The sequence below is a fragment of the Propithecus coquereli genome, unplaced genomic scaffold, assembly GCF_000956105.1.
Source record: "Propithecus coquereli isolate 6110/MARCELLA unplaced genomic scaffold, Pcoq_1.0 Scaffold142, whole genome shotgun sequence".
Classification (NCBI taxonomy): domain Eukaryota; kingdom Metazoa; phylum Chordata; class Mammalia; order Primates; family Indriidae; genus Propithecus; species Propithecus coquereli.
This window is the reverse complement of record NW_012138525.1, coordinates 8027757-8047151: the sequence shown is the minus strand read 5'-3', so window position 1 is coordinate 8047151 and position 19395 is coordinate 8027757. Positions and strand designations below refer to the sequence as shown.

General features: G+C 62.5%; 1 protein-coding gene across 1 annotated transcript; it reads left to right on the top strand.

Annotated features, from left to right (window-relative positions):
* The first annotated feature begins 219 nt into the window (after nucleotides 1-219).
* On the top strand, nucleotides 220-17745 carry ADGRD2 (adhesion G protein-coupled receptor D2). The gene is made up of 23 exons (XM_012639657.1): nucleotides 220-296; nucleotides 1150-1217; nucleotides 1557-1769; nucleotides 2087-2728; nucleotides 3054-3152; nucleotides 3530-3615; nucleotides 3884-4165; nucleotides 5269-5380; nucleotides 6707-6830; nucleotides 7201-7306; nucleotides 7648-7650; nucleotides 9385-9537; nucleotides 10257-10360; nucleotides 10566-10668; nucleotides 10941-11094; nucleotides 11622-11755; nucleotides 11833-11948; nucleotides 12775-12895; nucleotides 16494-16535; nucleotides 16627-16671; nucleotides 16748-16862; nucleotides 17416-17474; nucleotides 17635-17745. The coding sequence occupies exons 1-23, from the start codon at nucleotides 220-222 to the stop codon at nucleotides 17743-17745; spliced, it is 3069 nt and encodes a 1022-aa protein (XP_012495111.1).
* The last annotated feature ends 1650 nt before the right edge of the window (nucleotides 17746-19395 follow it).

Here is a 19395-nt window from a genome sequence, read left to right as displayed (position 1 = left end):
TTTTCCCAACACATTTGTGCATGGCCAGAGCTGGAGCAGAGCCCCCAGGTTGTCAGGAGTGACCCCCAAATCACCCAGGAGTAGGGTATCCCCAGCTTAGTGCAGCGCCTGGCTGTGGCAGACTCACCATCAGTGCTGGGTGGATGAAGCGACCTCAAGCTAATCTTGAAGGAGGTGCCACTGAGAGACTGCGAGGCCAGTCCAGGCTGGAGGGACGTCATGGCCAAAGGCCTAGAGAAGGGACACAGCCTGGGGAGTAGGGGAAAAGGTGGCTTCATGGAAGAACGGGGGAACAGGTGAGGCCCATGGGCTCAGCAGAAGACTTGACGAAGCTGAGCCTTGAATGGCAAGTGGGGAACCCAAAGAGCAAAGGCAGCCATATGGCCCTGAGCCCCCTCTTCCCCGGCAGGGACCCTGAGCTCTGCCTTCCCCCTCTCCCCAGCTCACCAGGGCTACAGCATTTCCCAGCTTCAGTCCAGCAGGGGCTCCTGGAGACCATCCCTTTGTGCAAGTAAATGTCATCCCTAGTGGGTGGGCCACCCCATCCTGGGCTCCCAGCCCACTGGTTGGCTTCCAGCCCAGTGGGGTATGGGAACCAAACAAAGGGCCAGGTGACCCTGCGGGAGTCAGAGGGGCACAGCAACACGCTGAGCTGCTTTCCTTACCTTTCTTCTTCTTCCTCAGTCCACCTTGGCTTGCAGTCCATCACCTGCCTGGGCTGGATCCAGATGGCCCCCTGGTGCTACTGCGTCCTCTACCTCCTGGTACCTTCGCTCTGGGAGGGCAGTGCAGGGGAGGAGGCCAAGGAGGCTTAAAGCTTTGAGGGTTCCACGTGGCCACCCCACATCATGAGGTCACTGCAAGGGTTACACAAGACAACCCCTGGCACAGACATGAGTAAAAGCACCCGTCAGGTGCTACACCTCTTACATTCACCCACCAGCTTGTTTATTCCTCACAAGGGGGAAACAGGCTCAGGGCAGTGAAGTGACTTGACCAAAATCACACTCTGGGTGGACGAATGTGACCCTAGGTCTGACTGCAGAGCCTGCTGCCTCCACTGCACCCCGTGGGGCACACAGTAGGCATTCAATAACTGCACATGTGGGGGGACCTGTTCTAGCCCCCACTTGTCTTCTTCTCTCTCAGGTCAGGAGTGTCTCTGGGACCCCCTCCAACTCTCCAGGCGAATCAAGGAACCCTTGGGCCACAGGTGGGTGTGAGGTGTCCCCCACAGGGAGACTCCCCCTCCCCCAGCTCAGCCCGCCTGTGGTCCAAGGGGTGCCCTGGCCTAGAGTGCCACGGGAGGGAGGAATGACACTTCAGCCCCCACCATACCAGGCCAGGAGCCAAAAGCTTCACTGGTGTCCATCTCATTCCTGCCACCGTACAGATGAGGAAACGGGCTCTGCAAGGGGACAGGACTCACCAGGTCATCATGGTCAGGATTCAGCTGACCAATGACTCCAAGCCCGGTGTCCCTGGCCCTGTCCACCCTGGGAAGGGTCAGTTGTCCACAAAATCCCTCCCACACCATCTCTCCTTTTGCCCTCCAGGCCCAGTGGCCCCTGGCGAGGTGGTGGAGACTGCAGGTGCGGTGTGCAAGTTCTCCAGACAGTGGCTGAGCTGGTGGCAGGCCCAAGAGTCCTGCGACCAGCGGTCTGGCCACCTAGCGCTGCGGCCTCCCGGTGGCGCTCTTGCTCCACGGCTACGCGACACGGTCTGGGTGGGCCAAAGAGAGGCTACTCTGCGGAGACCCCCGCGGAGGCGTGAGTGTGGGCCTCTGGGCCTGGGGGGAGGGTTGGGGGCAGAGGCTCTGGCGATCTTCAGAGATGGGAACCCACACTGACAATACTTGCGGAATGAGCCTGGAGTAACACCCCATTGCATCTCCAGGGTCCCTTGCCGTGGACTAGAAGTAGGGGGTTGACTTCTGGGGGAACTTCAGTCCACATTTATTCCTTCCCGAGGCGGGGACGCACCCAAAAGCCCGGGAGGGACCCCGCAGCCGCGCCAAAGGGCAGTCAGAGGCAGGACCATGTGCGCGGCTGGGGAAAACGAGGACCTGGCCCGCGTGTCCCCGCAGGCGCGCGCACCACGGCCGCGCTGGTGTTCGGCGAGAGGACGGCGGACAAGGCGGCGCGGCTGCGGACACCCCTGCCCTCGCTGAGGGCGCTGACGGTCTGCGCGCACGTACAGTGGGACGCCGCGACGCCCGACGTGGCCGCGCTCTTCTCCCTCGCGGTGCCCGCGTTGGCCAACGCGCTGCAGCTGCGCGCCTTCGCCGAGCCGGGCGGCACCGTGCGCGCTGCGCTAGTGGTGCGCGGGCACCACGCGCCCTTCCTCGCCGCCTTCCGTGCCGACGGCCGCTGGCACCACGTGTGCGCCACGTGGGAGCAGCGCGGCGGGCACTGGACGCTGTTCGCCGACGGGCGGCGGCGCGCTGGGGCACGAGGGCTGGCCGCGGGCCACTCGGTGCCGCCCGGGGGCATCCTGGTGCTGGGCCAAGATCAGGACTCTCTGGGCGGCGGCTTCTCGGCGCGTGACGCCTTCAGTGGCAACCTTACCGACTTCCACCTGTGGGCCCGGGCGCTGAGCCCCGCGCAGCTGCTCGGGGCACGAGCCTGCGCGCCGCCCCCAGGCGGCCTTCTCTTCCGCTGGGACCCGGGCGCTCTGGACGTCACGCCCTCGCTGCTGCCCGCCGTGCGGGTGCGCCTGCTCTGTCCGGGTACGGCGCGCCGGGCCCCGCCCTCCGGCTCAACGCCCGGCCCCGCCCCTGGCCCCCGCCGCTTCCCTTTTGACCTGGGGCCCCGCCCACCAATTGCCAACCTGGTCACGCCCAACCCTGGCCACGCCCTCCCCAGTCCGTTTAGCCTGAGCGGGCTCGCTCCCAGGCCGCCGTGCCCCGCCCTGTGCCGCCCGCAACATCCATCGTTTTGTCGCCCCCTAATCCCGGGGCGGTGCATCCTGGTTCCCTGTCTGGGGTGCAGGGTGTGTCACAGGACCGCTGGGGAGCAAGGAGGCAGCCCTGACACCTCTCCTACCCTGGCCAGTGCCCTCGGAGGAGTGCCCCACGTGGAACCCAGGACCTCGCACCGAGGGCTCCGAGCTCTGCCTGCAGCCGCGGCCCTTCCTCTGCTGCTACCGGCCAGGTGTGCCCTGGCTGTGCTCCTGCGCTGTGCTGGACTGGTGTAGAATTTGGGGGGCGGCGCGGGGGACGTGAGCAGTTGGCAAAGTCTGGGAATTCAGAATCTTCTCGGAGCTTCAGGCCCTCCACGGAGTCTAGACCACAGGGCTAGTGGGGCGAGACAGACCTGAGGTGAATCCCAACTTGTGACCTTGGGCAAGCGATTTTGCCATTCTGTGCTAGTTTTCTCATCTAGAACACCGTGTGTAGGGCCTGAGACACAGCCGTCAAGGTGCTCTCCCTCCCCTGGGCAGCACATGGTGGGCGGGGGTCGCTGAGCAGGCTGGCACCTCTGGGCGGGGGTGTTGCCCAGGGCCCAGCCTGGCATCCACTCCTCTGCAGAGACCTACCGGCGGCTACAGGATGCCCAGTCATGGCCTGGCCAGGATGTTATCAGCCGAGTCAATGCCTTGGCCAACGCTATTGTGGTGAGCCCCTCCCAGGGGGCTGGAGAGTCGGGGCACTATGGGTCATCTCACTGCACCTCCATTTCTCACCTGTAAAGGGGACACCCCTCTGATGTATCTGCAGGAATTAAGGTTGCTCGTGTTCCCTATTTTGGAGCCCATGAGAGCTGGGGGCTTGTGACAAGTTTGACCAGTGCCCACCAAGCAGACCCCAGCAGAGCCCAATGTGGCCTCTGGGGAGTCCCCTCGTTACAGTCAGACCAGCAATCAGCAGCTCCTCTGCCCACAGCTCCTCCCAGATCCTCTCTCCGAAGCCCACGGGGTCCTGTCCCTGGCCGAGGCCTCCAGATTCCTGGACATCCTGGAAAGAGTCCTGGCTAAGGAGGCGGCTCCACTGGGGCCGGCGGCGCTGCTGGCTGTTGTGCACTTCCTGAAGAGGGTGACGGCCCTCGGGGCTGGGGAGCCAGAGCCCTCGACAGGGCCCTGGGAGCAGCTGGGCCAGAGTGTCATGTCTGTGGCCAGCCTGGTCCTGGAGGAGCAGGTGGCTGACGCGTGGCTGTCCATCAGGGAGGTAAGGCCAGCAGGGCTGTGTGGGGCAGGGGCCTGGGCTCTGGTTCCAACCTTGCCACCAGCATGTTGTGTAGCTGTTGAGTCAGCACCCAGCTCTGGGCTCCATCTCGCCATCCATCGGGAGAAGCTCCTCTTTTGTCTATTTTATAAGTTAAACTTTCACATGCAATTGCACTTAGACACTAGCTTCTGCAGTTAAAAATGATTAAGAGCCACCGATCAGTAAGGGTCTCCCATCTTAAGCCTTAGCCCACCGTGTCTGCCTGAACAGCCCAGATACTCTGGAGAACATGAGAGGTGCTATCCAGATGGAGGAGCTGTTGGAAACCTCATCCTGGCAGAAGTGGCTGTAGGCCTGGGAGTGATCAGCCCAGAGATGGGAGGGAACAAGAGGTGATGGACATTGCCTGCAAATCTCTGTGGTTGACAGAGCAATAATGGTCTCCCTGTGGCCTCAGAGGACTGACTTGGGACCAGGGCTTGGGGGTAGGGTGGAGATGGCACAACAGAGGAGCTGGTTCTGTAGAATGGTTCACCTGGACAGGTAGTGAGCTCTACATCTTGAGAAGTGTGAAAACCCACAATGGATTAGGAATCTGAGGCACTGTGGCAGACTGGGAAAAACTTGACTCTGAACTTCAGTTTTCCACCCTGGAGAATGGATTATCACAGCTGCCTTGCTAAGGGAATGGAGAGGAGTTAATGGATGAATTGGGTGATTTGCCCAGCAGAGTAGGTGTCCTGTGAATGCGTGTTCTCCCCTCCTTCCCCTGCTCTCCTGCCTCCCTGTGGCTTTCCTTTTGGAATCTCAACGTTGAGCACCTGTTAGAGGTCTGGCACCGGGTCACAGTGAAGAAGAGCGAGGCAAGGGCCAGCCTGCAGAGTGTGCGCTGGTTGGCAAACAGGCCAGCAGGCACAGAGCGCTGGAGGCCTTTGGTTTGGCTGGAAGATGGGGTGGCTTGTGCCACAGGGCTGGCGAGGTCAGAGGAGGCTGGGGCAGGCAGGACCACCTCTCAGATCATTGAGAGTGCGCACCCCGTGGTCAGAGCAGGCGGCATCGGGGTGTGGTATGTGAGAGGGAGCTGACGTGCAGCTTCCTCCCAGGTGGTTGGCGGACCTATGGCCCTGGTGGCCATCGTGCAGCGCCTGGCACCCCTGCTGAGCACCATGCTGACCTCAGAGCGGCCCCAAATACACATCCAGCACCACCATGCCGGTGAGCCTGCCACCCCTGTCCCTGCCTCACACCTGGGCTCAGACACCTCTCCTGAGTCCTGGCCACTGGGAGCACTGGCACAGACACGTCACCCTGTTTCCTGCCTTTGCCCATGCTGTGCGCCCCATCCACAATGCCCTCTCTCAACCTCCTAACAAACTCCTCTGCGTCCTTCAGAACCCTGCTGGCGCATTGCCCCCACTAGAAAGCCTTCCCCACTCTTAGCTCTCTCCTGACAGTTTCTGCCCCCTAGGTTACCCCAATGTCGTGAACGTACCTGTTACTGCATTTGTGCTAATTACGTAATGGGACTGTCTCCCTCCACCCGACACTCCCTGAGCACCAGGGCTGTTTCTGGGTGGTCTGTGCATCCCAGGGCAGGCCCAGGTACATACTCAGTGAGTGTTTGTAGATTGGCTGGGGATGCACCTGTGGTGGAACTTCTGGTACAAACCTCTGACCTTCAGGTGCCCACTGGTGTCTGGTGGCTCACTGATACTCAGGTCCTGCCTCCCAAGGGCCCTCCTTCTCAGTGACCCTCTCCCCCTGGACTTGGAGAAGCCAGATTTGGCCTGGGCAAGGTGCCGACCCTCTCTGAGCAGGAACGGGGGCCTCCCTGTGGCAGGGAGAGGGGCGCGGGCCCTGCCACTCCTGAGGCCCAGCTGCCCACACCTGCTCACTCCCAGGCCTGGAGGTGCGGAGCCTGCGCTTGCAGGAGGCCAGCACGGGGGGCTACGTATTCACGATGCCCGGGGGGCGTCCAGAGGGACCTGGCCACATCCGCATTCCTGCTAGTGAAGTGGCGCGGCTGCTCAGGAAAGGTGGGTGAGGGCGACGGGGTGGCCGGAGCGCTGTTGAGGTCTGGGCCAAACCTCAGCTCTGACCGTTGCTAGCTGTGCCACTTTGACTGAGTCACCTCATCTGTCGGTGCCTCAGTTTCCTCGTATTACTACTTGCCTCGTGCGTTACGCGGTTAAAAGCGCCCACCACATAGTGGTGTTCACTTAGTCTCCTCTGCTGCACCCCACACATTTCCCTCAGAAGTGGGCGGTGGAGGGCAAACTTCACCCTTGACGCCCTGCAGGGGCGCAGGAGCAGGGCAAGGGGCAGAGGGGTTTGGAGCTGTGAGGCTAAGCGCGTCGACTATGGCTGGTTGGAATTCTGACTCTGACACTTACCAGCTGTGTGAACTCTGGGAAGCCATTTAACCTCTTTGAGTTTCCCTGTCCGCACAGTGGGGAGAGCACTGATCTTGGGGCCAACTGGTGGTGGCTGCTCAGTCACCGGGTAGCATCTTGGGTCCCCCCCGCCCTCCCACTCAGCTAGGCCTCTCTGGAGTCTCCGTGATCCACGGCTGGTTCACCTCGAGAATCTTCCAGCACACCCTGGGGGAGCCTGGCCTAGAGCCCCAGGCCTCTGACAGCGTGGAGGAGGCGAGCAGGGTGCAGAGGTGAGTGGGCCCCACCCAGTGGGCTGCTGAGGGCCTGCGCCCCCTCCGCAGGTAAGGCCAGAGCCCCCATTGTGGGGGGCGCCTCTGTCCTTAGTAGTCCAGGATCCGCCCACTCCCTCTCCCCTGCCCGACACACCCCCGGGCCTGCCAAAGGTGTGGCTGGTGGGACGGGCTCGGCTCCTGTCTGGGGCCCTGGCTTCAGTGCTGGGGCTCAGCGGGGAACAGGGCTTACCCAAGTCACCAGCAGGCCCCTGCGGCCAGGCTGGAACCAGGTGCCCTAACTCCCAGCATAGGACTTCCCCTGATACTGCTTTGGACACAGGGGCCTAGAAGAGATGCCCCAGCCATGCACGACTCTTTCTCCCCACAGGTTCCTACACACCCAGGTGGGGTCAGCCATCATCTCCTCTGAGGTGTGGGATGTCACTGGGGAGGTCAACACGGCCGCGACCTTTCACCTGCAGCACCAGGCGCAGGTACTGGGTGACGCTTCGGGGAGACAGCCACCCCGGTACACTTATCCTGGTTGGTTCTCCCCCAGTATTCGTTCACTGGACAACCAAAGTCTAGTAATGCACAAAACGAAAGTCACCCACAAGCTACCCCCGCTGTCCTCAAGGCACTGGGACAGGAAGCGATTTATTGTACGCTTACCTTATGCCAGGTGCCTCAGAAAAGCAGCATCCATTTCAGCCTCCAACAGCTCGCTTCGCACAGAGCTTGGCAGGGGCGCCGTGACTGGCTCTGGCTTGTAAGTGGCCGAGCTGGGATTTCATTCTAGGTCCGTGGAACTCTGAAAACTGGTGTTGCCACGGAGTCAGTCGTGGCAGCGTGTGCAGAGATATTCCGGCCTTCATGGAGACGTGCTTCCTAAGAATAAAAACAAAATAAATGTCCATCAGTAGGGGACTAATTTAAAAGCCCGGTAGCCTGGCGTGGTGGCTTATGCCTGTAATCCCAGCACATAGAGAGGCTGAGGCAGGAGGATGACTTGAGGCCAGGAGTTTGAGACCAGCCCGAGCAACACAGTAAGACCCCTGTCTCTATGAAAATAAAAAATAAAAAATTAGCCAGGTGTGGTGGCACGTGCTTGCAGTCCTAGCTACTCTCGAGGCTGAGGCATGAGGGTTGCTTGAGTCCAGGAGTTTGAAGCTGCAGCGAGCTATGATGATGCCATGCACTCCAGCCTGGGCAACAGAGCAAGATCCTGTCTCAAAAAAAAAAAAAAAGTGCTTGGCAAACACAAAGTGAGGAGCCACTGCTGCTACTGGTCCTGTCCCGAGCCAGGCTGCCTTCCCTGCCTGCGCTGGGGCTGGTGCCACTGGCCACCTGATGTCCCCTCACTGCTTAATGACATCTTATGCAATCTATATTGTTGTCATTTAATTACAAAAGAGCTAGCATGTTCATCATCACACACTCAAACTCAGACCTAGCCGTTGCTAAGGTAGCTGTGTGTTTGTCCCCAGACCTTGCGTGTGCGTGTGTTTTCACAAGGTCACAGGCCTTAGTGTGTTTACATAATGGGCTTACATCGCGCGTAACGGTGTGAACTTGTCCATTACTGAATGTGTCATGGAGATCTCCCCACGTCAGTAGGCAGAGGCCTGCTTGTGCGTCTCACCAGAGGCAGGGCATCCCACCCATTCCCCGACGGACGGCCCTTTAGCTTGTTCCCAGTCTTTCAACCTCATCCATAATGCTACACGGAAAGTCTGCTCCCCTCCCTTCCCTTCCGCCCTGTCACTCCTGAGGCACGGTGGGCAAACCCCGGTCCCTCAAACACAGAGCGTCCTCAGCGTCCCCTCCACCCTCCTGCTCTCTCTCCTGCCCGTGCTCACACCTGCCCCTGCCCCCGTGCACACGTGAGCACCCGCCCTGTCTGTTTCCTGTGCCCAGGCTTTCCCGCAGAAGCTGGTGGAGCCTGTCTGTGCTTTCTGGAACTTCAGTATCAGGTAAGTTTCCCTTTCCAAGTTTTTTAAATAAGGCGGTCTTTTAAGACATCCACTCTGCTTGGGGATGAAACAGGACTCAGGTATGGTTTTGGCCTCCAATCACCATCTGTCTTGTAGGGGTGAGTCCAGGACAAGCTGGGACAGGGGACAGTGTTACCCTGGAGGTAGTGAGTTCCCTGTCACAGGAGGTATGTGGAGGAGGAGGCACTCTATAAGGCACCTAGGAAGAGGCTCACCTGGCAAACGGGTGTTGGACTTGATTACATCCAAGGCAGGGCCCGAGGGCGTCTGAAGGGGCAGAGGAGGTCCAGGGATAGCCCCGGCTCCCTCCCTGGATCTTTAGCTGAGGGAGTGAACACAGCCACAGCTGCTTAGTAATTAATGAAGTGGATAAATGGCACTCACTGGTATCAGCCCTGTCCTGCCGTCCCGAGCATGTTACACACATTTTACAGATGACAAACAGGCCCAGGAGGGGCAGTGACTTGCCAAGGTCACACTGCTGGTTAGAGGCAGGGCAGCGATGGGCCCAGGCTTTGGGGAGAGGCTTTTCCCTGCTTGCCACGGGCCCCCACCCCCATATCCACCACATCTCAGAGCCCTCCATTCCCTCTGCACCCCGAAGCCCAGACACAGGGGGCGCCTGGGCCACCACCGGCTGCTCCGTGGCTGCCCTGTACCGGGACTCGACCGCCTGCTTCTGCAACCACAGCACCAACTTCGCCGTCCTGTTGCAGGTGTATGACGTGCAGGTGAGAACGGGGACAGGGAGGCCTGGCATTGCGGGGAGGGGTGTTCTCAGCTGGAGAGGAAGGGAAGAGCCAATAGCTAAAGCCACAGGTGGCCAAGAGAGGCCCCTGAGGGACACCAGCACTGACAGATTGGGGGATAGACTCCAGGAGGAGACCAGGAGAGGGGGGTTCACTGGAGCTGGAAAGGGACTCTGAGTGGTCACTTGCCGAGAGGTCAACTTAGATGGGGCCTGAGCCTCAGGAACGCTGGGGTCACTCGGTGCTGTGAGCACGCTAGAAAAACGTGATCCAATGCATTTTTCCTATAAAATCAGAGCACGGATGTTTTTCCATGTCATAAACAATCCATCCACAGCCCTGTTTCTAAGGGCATATCTGTGGTTCCTCCATGGGTGGCTGGCTGTCACATGGGATCCCCTCCCCAGGGGCATGCCGGTCGGTCGCTTCCAACTGAGTGCTCTGAGCAGCAGTTGGGTTGGTGGAAGCTGGGCTGAGTGGAGCCAGTTTAGGGAGATCCGGCACAAAAGAAAGACATGCAAATGCCCGCTTATCAAGTGCCCACTGTGTGCAGGCCTGGGCCTGCCGCTGGTACTGTGTCCGTCTCCGCTTTACTACAGAGGTGAATGAGACTCATGGGCTGTCCGAGCGGCCGAGGCCGGGCCCGGGTCAGGCCAGGGTGGTGTGGCTGGTGTGGGGTTACTTTCTGTTCTTCCCTGCAGAGGAGCCCTGAGGAGGAGTCACTGCTGAGGACTCTCTCATTTGTGGGCTGTGGCGTGTCCTTCTGTGCCCTGGTCACCACCTTCTTGCTGTTCCTGGCGGCTGGGTGAGGAGCGCTGGGCCCAGCCTGCCCCTTGCTGGCCTGCACGTGCCCCTCGGGGCAGGTGTCCGTCCCTGCAGCCCCTGGGCCCCCTGCAGAGCCGCCCTCCCTGCCTCTGTCTGCCTCCACAGAGTACCCGGCGGGGCAGGGCCTGGTGGGCTGTGGGGACTGGCGGTGGTGTCTTGGTTAACTGAGTCCTCTGCCTGTCCAGGGTCCCCAAGTCGGAGAGAACCACAGTCCACAAGAACCTCACCTTCTCCCTGGCCTCTGCCGAGGGCTTCCTCATGGCCAGCGAGTGGGCAAAGGCCAACAAGGTGGGCAGCCGGGGGAGGGGCTAGTGTGCTCAGGGGAGCCCTGGCAATGCCTGTGGACTTTTCTGGATTGCCCCCCTACCCCCGCCACATCTTCACTTGGCTCCATTTCCCTGGGAAGGAGCAAGGCCCAGAGAGGAAAGGCCCCAGTGGTAGATCTGGGGCCAGGGCACTGCCCAGAGACCTCACCTGCTGACAGACACCTCTTTGTGCTGGCAACGCCAGGCACGGGCATGGGACCCATGGCTGCCCTCGGTGGGGGTCCCTCCCTACAGGTGGCATGTGTGGCTGTCACAGCTGCAATGCACTTCCTCTTTTTGGTCGCGTTCTCCTGGATGCTGGTGGAGGGACTACTGCTGTGGAGCAAGGTGGTGGCCGTGAGCATGCGCCCGGGCCCAAGGATGAGGCTCTACTATGCCACAGGCTGGGGTGAGGCCCCCTGCTCCCCACCCATGCTCTGCACGGCCGCTGCTGCCATCCAGCACTGCCCACACCCAGCACTACCCGGTGCTCATCTCCCCTCTCCATGCACACCAGCACCCGGCAGCACCCAGTCCCCAGCAGCACCCAGTCCCCATCTCTAACACGAGCTCAATCTCCCCCAGTTCCGTCAACCTCCAACTTTACCCACCCCCAGCTCCTCGTAACCCTGCTCCACTTCGGCAGCCTCACCCCCCACCTCCAGTGCTGTCTCCCCCATTCCGTGACCAGCCACCCCCACCAGTTGCCACCCTCCCTCTCCGTAGATGCCCAGCCCTGGCCTTCAGTCCAGTCTCAGCTCTCCCCACACCCACAGTACTCATGGCTCCAGTGCCACCCCCACAGTGACAGGCCCACCCAAACCTGCTCCCTGGACCTCCCCACTACAGTACAACTGCTGCTAAGCCGGGCAGGCCCGGGGTCTGGAGAGGCAAGAGTGGGCGGCACGGCCCTGAGGCCCCTTCTCGCTTCCCCAGGCGTGCCTGTGGGCATCGTGGCCATCACCCTGGCCGCGTTCCCCCGTGACTACGTGGCCCCTGGACACTGCTGGCTCAACGTGCACACGGACGCCATCTGGGCCTTTGTGGGGCCTGTGCTCTTCGTGTTGACTGTGAGCCGGGGGGTCCCGGAGGGCGGGGCCGTGCAGGGATGGGGAAAGCCTCTCGCCCGCTGACACCAGGTCTCCAGGCCAACACCTGGATCCTGGTCCGCGTGGTGATGGTCACCGTGTCCAGCGCCCGCCGCCGTGCCCGCATGCTGAGCCCACAGCCCTGCCTGCAGCAGCAGGTCAGGATGCAGCTATGGTGAGGCCCGTGCGGGGAGGCTGGCTGCCGGGGCGAGGCTGTGTCGGGGGCTGTGGCTATGTGGCTGTGCTTGAGGCTGTACTGAGCACTTGTGTGCCCGTGTGTCCCTGCTTATGTGTCACCCACGTTCGTGCATGTCAGCGTAAGCATGTCCCCGTGTGTCATGTGTGGGGATGGCCATTGACCCTGTGTGAGGCGGTGTGGACACCAGCCATGGTCCTGGGGGCACGCTGTCTGCAGAAGGCACTGATAGTCTGGTAGCGACAAGGTCATCATCCTCAGAAGTTCAGGTTCAGGGTGAGGACCCAGATCCTTCCAGGGACCCCCATCGCTCTCCAGGGCCACGCCCTGCTAGAGAGGGGGCCTATGCTGGCCTTCCTCCCCCAGCCCTGCCTCCTCTCTGGCCCTCCTCTTCCCCACCTGTCCTCCACCAAGGGCAGGGCAGATCAAGCCAGTGAGTCCCTGAAAAGCCAGGGAACCCCAGCGGTCCTTGGGGGAGGTGGAGGGGGAGCCCTTCTGACCCCAGGCCCCCTGGCCCCACTGCCCAGGCCTCAGCCCTCCCTTTGGGCAGCAGCTATCCCATTCCTTCCAGCCAGGTTTGGGACTGGGACCCCCTCTCCTCAGTGCCACCACCCCTACTTCATGCTGCCTCTGGGTCTTTGAGAAGGGCACAAAAAAGTCCAGTAGAAGGTTCTGGCTACATCTAAGTCCTACCTGGCTGTGGCCCCCGGTCTGCAGCTCGAACTTCCCAGGCCTGCTCCCTGGAGCCCTGTGGGGAGCTCCCCAGGCCGCCCCAGCCCCCTGAGCCCTGCCCACCCTCCTGCAGGGCCACCGTGAAGCCCGTGCTGGTTCTGCTGCCTGTCCTGGGCCTGACCTGGCTGGTCGGCCTCCTGGTGCACCGCGGCCCAGCCTGGGCCTATGCTGCCGTGGGCCTCAACGCCTTCCAGGTACCTGTAGGCCCTGGGCCGGCTGGGCCGGGCCTCTGACACAGCTCACAGGGGTGGCTGGTTTGTCGGGGACTGAGCAGGGGCAAGCTCTCCATCATGAGAGACGTTCAGCAGGAGGGGCATGTTCTATCGCAAGGAGAGGCGTTGAGTGTGAGGGTGGGAGTGGCAACAAAGCACCTCGAATCCACAAGCAGTTCAAGGGCGAGGACTGTGTGGCCCACTGGGCAGTTCAGGAAGCTGAGGCCCAGAAAAGGGACTATTAGGGTTCACTGTGCCCTGACATTCAGGGAACAGCTGAAACTCCGGCCCTCATCTGTGCCAGAGACACCTCAGCCCTCTCCAGGAGGCGGGGGTGCAGGGGACCAGCCCCCCTCCTCACGGGGCCTGTGGCTGGCCGTGGGGTCAGCGAGGACAGCAGTTTGGTGAGGAGCCGGGCTGAGCCCACGTGCGGAGCAGTGACGGTGGGACTCCAGGAGAGGCCCTGGGCACCACAGAGACGAGGCCGACTGCGTCTCTGTCCTCAAGGGGTTCACGGACCTGTGGGGAACCTGGACATGGGTGGACAGCGACAGCCAAGGGCTGAGTGCTGAAAGAGGGCGAGGCCCAGGGAGGGTCCTTCCTGCCCCCTGCCCTGCCCCTCAGCCTCCCTGCACTGCCCCCAGGCCTCCCCCGCCACCTGCACCCCCCACTCCCAGCCCTCCCCAGCCTGGGCCCCTCTCAGCGCCAGAAGAGTGGGTGGGCCAGGGCCCAGGCGGGACAAAGCTGGGGACATCAGGTGCACACTTCATCTAGGGTCCCTCCTCAGGACCTGCCATCTTGCCTCAGAGAAGGGGCTGAGGCGGTAGCAGCTGCTCGCATGCCTGGTGCTGTCTCTGAGCCCCGGGCCAGGCTCCTATTTAGAACTCCCAGTGAGGTGTACAGATGGGGAAACTGAGACCTCAGGAAGTCACTGCCCAAGGCTGCCTACAGGAAGGAGCAGCGCTGGGGCCCAGCACCAGAGCCTGTGTCTTCAGCCTGGGCTCCCCAGCCTTGGCCGCAGCCGGGCCCTGGCTTGCCCTGGGGAGGGGCGTCCTGACCAGGCGCTCTTGCCTCCATGCGCCACTGACCGCTCGCGCACAGTATGCCAGCGCTGCTCTAGGCACCGGGGGACCGCGGCAAACCGGGCAGCAAAAACGCTCTCTTCTCGTGGAACCGCCCTTTGAAAGGCGGGGGCAGCCGTGGCCGAGATGAAGAAATGAGTGATAAGTGAGGGGACAAGGCAGGCAGGGGGAGGGGTGTTGGCTGCGGGGTCCTGGGGCGTCCTGGCCTGTGCGCTCGTCTCCTCCTGGCCTTGGGGACTCAGCCACTTTTGCCAGGCCGGCGTGGAGACAGAGAGGAAAAGCAAGTGGGCCTGCCGGGGAGGGTGACGGTCCTGCCCAGAGAGGGGCCCTGGGGTCCCAACGCCATTGTCAGGGAAGCACGACTCCAGAGACCTGCTGGGCCTGCGCGGTGGGGGCCGGGGTGCTGCGCGCCCGTCCCTGACGCATTCCGGCTCAGCCCGCTCAGCTGTGACCTAGTGAGGTATGTCCCCCAACCCTGCAGCACAGAGAGAGTGACAGCATAGTGTCACCACAGTGACCCCTCCAGCTCCCTGCCAGGTGCCCCTCCACGTTGCAGGGTAGGTCCCTGCTGCTCCCACCCATGATTGTGCCCCTCAGGCGGGCAGAGGCACGGCCATGGGGACGGTGCCACCGTCACCACCGGCTGTGCCTCCCACCCTTCCCCTCTCATTCTTTCCTCTCGGTGTCTCGCCCGTTGTCTCTGTCTCTGACTTTTCTCTGAGAGATTCTTTCTGTCTCTCAGGCTCTCTCTCTGTCACTGTCCCCTCTCCCCCTCCAGCCACAGGCGTCATTCCTGGCCTGGATCCCGTCTGGCTCTTCCTTGCCTCTCTGCCCCGCCCTGTCTCTCTGACACCCCGTCTTTTCATCTCTGCCTCTCCAACTCGGCAGCGTGGCCCCCTCCTTCCCTCCCGTCAACCTCCGCCGCACGCCTGCCTGGGGAGGTCTCCCGGTGAGGGCAGGGAGAGGCGGCCTCATGGGTGGGTGGCTCAATGCGGGGGGACCTAGGCCCGCTTCCGACGGTCCTGTGACCCTCTCGGGCTCAGGGCCCTGTTCTCTGGCTCCCTCTCCCCAGGCCTGGTCTTCCCTTCTCCTCTTGTTTCTGTCATACCTGCTGTCTCTGTGTCAGCTCCCAGCTCCAGCCCGGTCCCTCTCTGGCCCTCTGCCTATCTCGGTGCACAGGAAGCAAAGAGTCCGCCTGTGAGCTCTCAGCCTGAGGGACAGACAGACATCAAAACCACACGAACCCAGTGTGGCACATCTGAGGCTGAGAGACCCAGGGACCGTCAAGGCAGTGTGGGGACAGAGGAGCCACGCGTGGGGGGACAGAATGGGCACTTCCTGGAGGGTGGGATTCTCACTAAGACCTGATGGCTGCACGGGAGAGGGAAAGAAGGTGTCCAGCCAGGGGAGCTGGTGGGATCAAAGCGGGAGACACGCGGGGGAGGCTGGTGAGAAGTGGGGCAGGAGGGGGCGTGGGGGCCAGACTGCGCAGGGCCCCAGAGCTGCCGTGCAGGTCACACTTTGTCCCAGGGGTACTTAGGAGCCATGGAGCGTGCTGGGCAGGTGCTGGCGTGGGCGGGTTGGAGTTTGGAAAGATGCCTTTGGTGGTGAGGAGTGGGTAAAAGGCGGCGGCTGGGGAGGCTGGAAGGCCTCAGGGAATCCCACGACCCCAACCCGCGTCGTCCAGTCCGAGCCTCAGGGCAGGAGCTGCTGCCTTCCGTGCTGCGCGGGAGGAATCGGAGGACGTCCTGGGCCGCTGGAGCACCCGCTGGGGCACAGTGGAGCTTGGGGCTCATTCCCCTGTCCCCCACCCTGGGCTGCAGGGTCCCTCTCCATCAAATGGGGAGAATGAACACCCCACCAGGGAGCTGCTGTGAGGGTCCAGTGAGACCCCAAACGTGAGGTGCTTTGTGAGTGGCAAGGCCTTCTTGTCCCCACACCTTGGGGAGGGAAGGCAGCTGTGCCCTAGCCACTGTGCTGGATCCTTCCCGCCTAGCCCCTCCCGTCCCCTCAGAAGGCAAGTCCTGGCCTCATCCCCACTTTCCAGATGAAGAGACAGAGGTTCAGGGAGGAGAAGGCCACTCAGCTAGAGGCACAATGAGAATGCGCTTCTGGGTCTGCTGTCCCAGGACCTGACTTGGCCTTGGAGCTTTAGGAAGGGGTCCCCGCTCCCATCCCCAAGCCCCACAGGATGGCAAGGCTGTGAGCGTGGGGCAGGCCCAAGGGGTGGCACGAGGACTAGAGGTCAGAGTGGCTTCAGGGATGGGGCTGAGTGGGGCAAGGCCCCTCCTATTCCCCTCTCCCGTTGATGCCCCAGCGGCCCCTCCCCAGGCGGGGCAGGAGGGCAGGGCGGGCTTTGTGTTCCTGGGCTCACCTGGGCTGTGGCATGGCAACCACTTGGGGGGAGCCATGACCCTAAGCAGGGCAGGCGGCCAAGCCCTGGGGTCGGGGGGCATCCCAGGCTGTGGCACCTGCTCACCCAAGGGGTCTGTCCCCAGGGGCCGTACATCTTCCTGGTCTATGCAGCCTACAATGGGGAGGTGAGTTTGGGCATGCTGGCCATGGGAGGGGGTGGCCTGGGGTGGAGTGGGGTTGTCAGCCCCCCAGGCCTGACCCCCAGCCGTCCCCCAGGTGCGGAGCGCCCTGCAGAGGATGACTGAGAAGAAGGCGGCTGAGGTGCTCACGGGGCGCTGGGGCGGGAGGCCCAGACACCACGGGTCAGGGTGCAAGCACCAACGCCCTGTCCTTTCAGACCCGCTGCAGCCCCACCTGCCGGGGGGCCAGGCCTCAGCCCCCAGGTCCCTGGGAGGTGGCGCAGGGCAGCCCTGTAGCCTTGGCTGCCCCTGGAAGACAAGTGGCTCTCAGAGGTATGGCCTCATCACTCTCCAGTCCAGGTGCTGCCCAGTGCCTCAGTTTCCCCACTGCTCAGGAAGAGCTAGGAGGACAAGGGCAGGTCCTACTAGCCCATCTGAAAGATAAGGAAACTGAGGCCCAGGAAACTGCAACCTTGGGGCTTGGGGAGTGGCTTAAAAACGGCTTGTTCCCTCCCACTGCCAGGAAACAGGGTCCCCTGGTGCCCAGCCCACATGGGGGTCTCCAGGCAGAGAGGGTCGGGGGACTCCCAGAGACAGGCGAGTGGAGGGGGTTTGGGGCCCTGAGGTGGGACATGGGTTGAATGACTTCAAGGCCAGGCCAGCGGTTCCAGCTGTAGCTCCAGCTTACATCCCGTGTGCCTTGAGCAAGTCACTTTTCCTCTCTAGGCCTCAGTTTCCTCATCTCCCATCTGCGGGTTAAACCTGTGAGCGGATTCTCACGGCGTTTGATCATGAGGGCCCCGCTCCCAAGATGGAGGAGCAGAGAAAGGGCTTCCTCCCTCAGTCTCAGAAACGTTCACCAACTCCAGTGTTTTGCCCCCGCCAGGGACCCGCGGCCCCAGAATCCCCACGGCCTTCTCCTCCATCACAGAACCCGAGAGACCGGTGAGGCTGGCCAGGGTGGGCCCCACAGGGCTCTGCCAGGGAGCTAGCCAGAGTGGCCCTCTCGTTGAGGACGCCACAGGGACTAGGGGAGGGCTGGAGTGGGCGCTCCCCTGGGATCCGTTCCTCAGTTACCGGGCTGCAAGGCCCTGCATGCTGGCAGAACCTGAATGCCAAGGCCATTGTGGAGGGAGGGAAGAAGGGAGTCATCGCCAAGGTAGCCAGGGGCCCCCAGGGCAAGGGGGAGCAGCAGGAGTGGGGCCCACCCCCCTGAAGGCCCCTCTGTCCTCAGGCTGTGGAGCTGACAGCGTTCAAAGCTTCAGGTATAGCTCCCATCTCGGGGGGCTCCCCTCTCCCCTTTGGGTCTGGACAGCCCCTCCGTCCCACTGCACCAGGATGGAAGTGATTTGCAAAGCACCCACACCCAGCCTCCCTGCCCCTGCTCTGCTCTTCGCTGGTGCCCGAAATCCTGCATTAACACATGGTGGGCCTTGGAAGGGGCCTAGGTAGGGAATCATTAGGGGGGTTGTTGGCGGAACCCCTTTCTGGTGCTGCCTGGGGTAGGGGGGCAGTGAATGAGAAGCCTGCCTTCCTCTGTCCACCACTCTGCCCCCAAGCCCAGCCTCCCTCTGAGGGCCTCTGTCCTGACGCCATGTGATCCAAAAGACCTTCCAGACCGGATGAGGGGCAAGTGCCTTCCTCCAAGCCTCAGTTTCCCTAGCTGGACAGCAGATGGGGGTGTGATAGTGGGGGAGCCTGTGGGCAGCTGGGCAAGCCGAAGACACTCCAGGCCCTGCTCAGGGAGAGGACTGAGGACTGAGGAGGTCCCCAAGGGGAGCCATGGGGACCCTGCCCGCTGCAAGCCTCCCTGAGCCTGCGTCCCCACAATCTTAAACCCATTCCCCAGCCTCAAACCACCTGTTTCCAGGCCGGGCAAGAGGCCTGTGTCCGAGCTGGTACTGGGGCAGGCTCGGGGCAGGCTCGGGGCTACAGCCCAGGCACCTGCTGATTCTAACCCAGTGACCTGGAGGATGGCCCGGCTGTTCTCTCCCATTGGTTGGATGAGGCTGAGGCACAGACAGGAGCAGCAACTAGCCAGGGTCAGTGGCAGAGCTGGGGTCAGGCCCGCCCCGCAGATGGGGAACCGAGGCACAGCCAGTCCCGTGGGTATAAGCGTGGGCACGTCTGAGCCCAGGTCTGTGTGACCCCAGGCTCCCAGCTGGCCCTCGCCTCTGGCTGGTATCTCCGTGCCTTGGAGGCTCCGCTTCCCCTTCTGCAAAACGGGCCGGGCGCGCCCCCTGCAGGCCGAGGGGCGTAGGCGCGGCGGGCGCTGCCCGGACCCTGAGCGGCCCCCGCCCCCGCCACGGCCCCGCCCCGCCCCCACCCCTCGGCGTCGCGGCTGCGGGAACAAGAGCCTGCAGCGGCGCCTCTGCGCTCAAGTGACAGAGCCTTTGTCTCCGCTGAAAGGGTGCGTTGCTAGGGCCGCCCATAGCAACGGAGCCGCTTCCACCTCGGCCCTACCCTCTGGACCTCCAACCTTGGCCAGGCCCCCCAGACCCTCACTCTGCTTCTAGCCCCGGTTCGCCAATCAGGTGGCCTGAGCAAGAAGTTCGGGGAGTGGGGGCTGCCAGCTGTGTCCCTCAGAGTGTCTGCCACTGCCCCTTCTAAAAACCCACGGAGCCCTCCTGGGCATTCAGGTGTTCTTAGGAGGGAAAACTGAGGCTCAGAGAGGGGACTGCCCAGGGTCTAACCCCCAGCCTCAGTCCCCAGCCCCCTCCCCATCAGTGGGGGGGCCTTCGTCATCGTTCTCTGCCACCCAAGCCCGAAGGGCACACTTTCCTCCCAGGTTTCTAGACAGAGTGCAGGGGGTATGTCCTTCCAAGCCCCGCCCAGCTCAGCTCAGCCTGGGGACTTACGCCGACGA

Excerpts from the sequence above, each read along its gene's own strand:
- ADGRD2 (XM_012639657.1), top strand. The coding sequence starts at position 220 with ATGGCCAAAGGCCTAGAGAAGGGACACAGCCTGGGGAGTAGGGGAAAA. Across the intron at positions 2,729-3,053 it reads GGTGCGCCTGCTCTGTCCGG|TGCCCTCGGAGGAGTGCCCC; the intron begins GTACGGCGCGCC and ends TACCCTGGCCAG. Across the intron at positions 10,669-10,940 it reads AGTGGGCAAAGGCCAACAAG|GTGGCATGTGTGGCTGTCAC; the intron begins GTGGGCAGCCGG and ends CCCTCCCTACAG.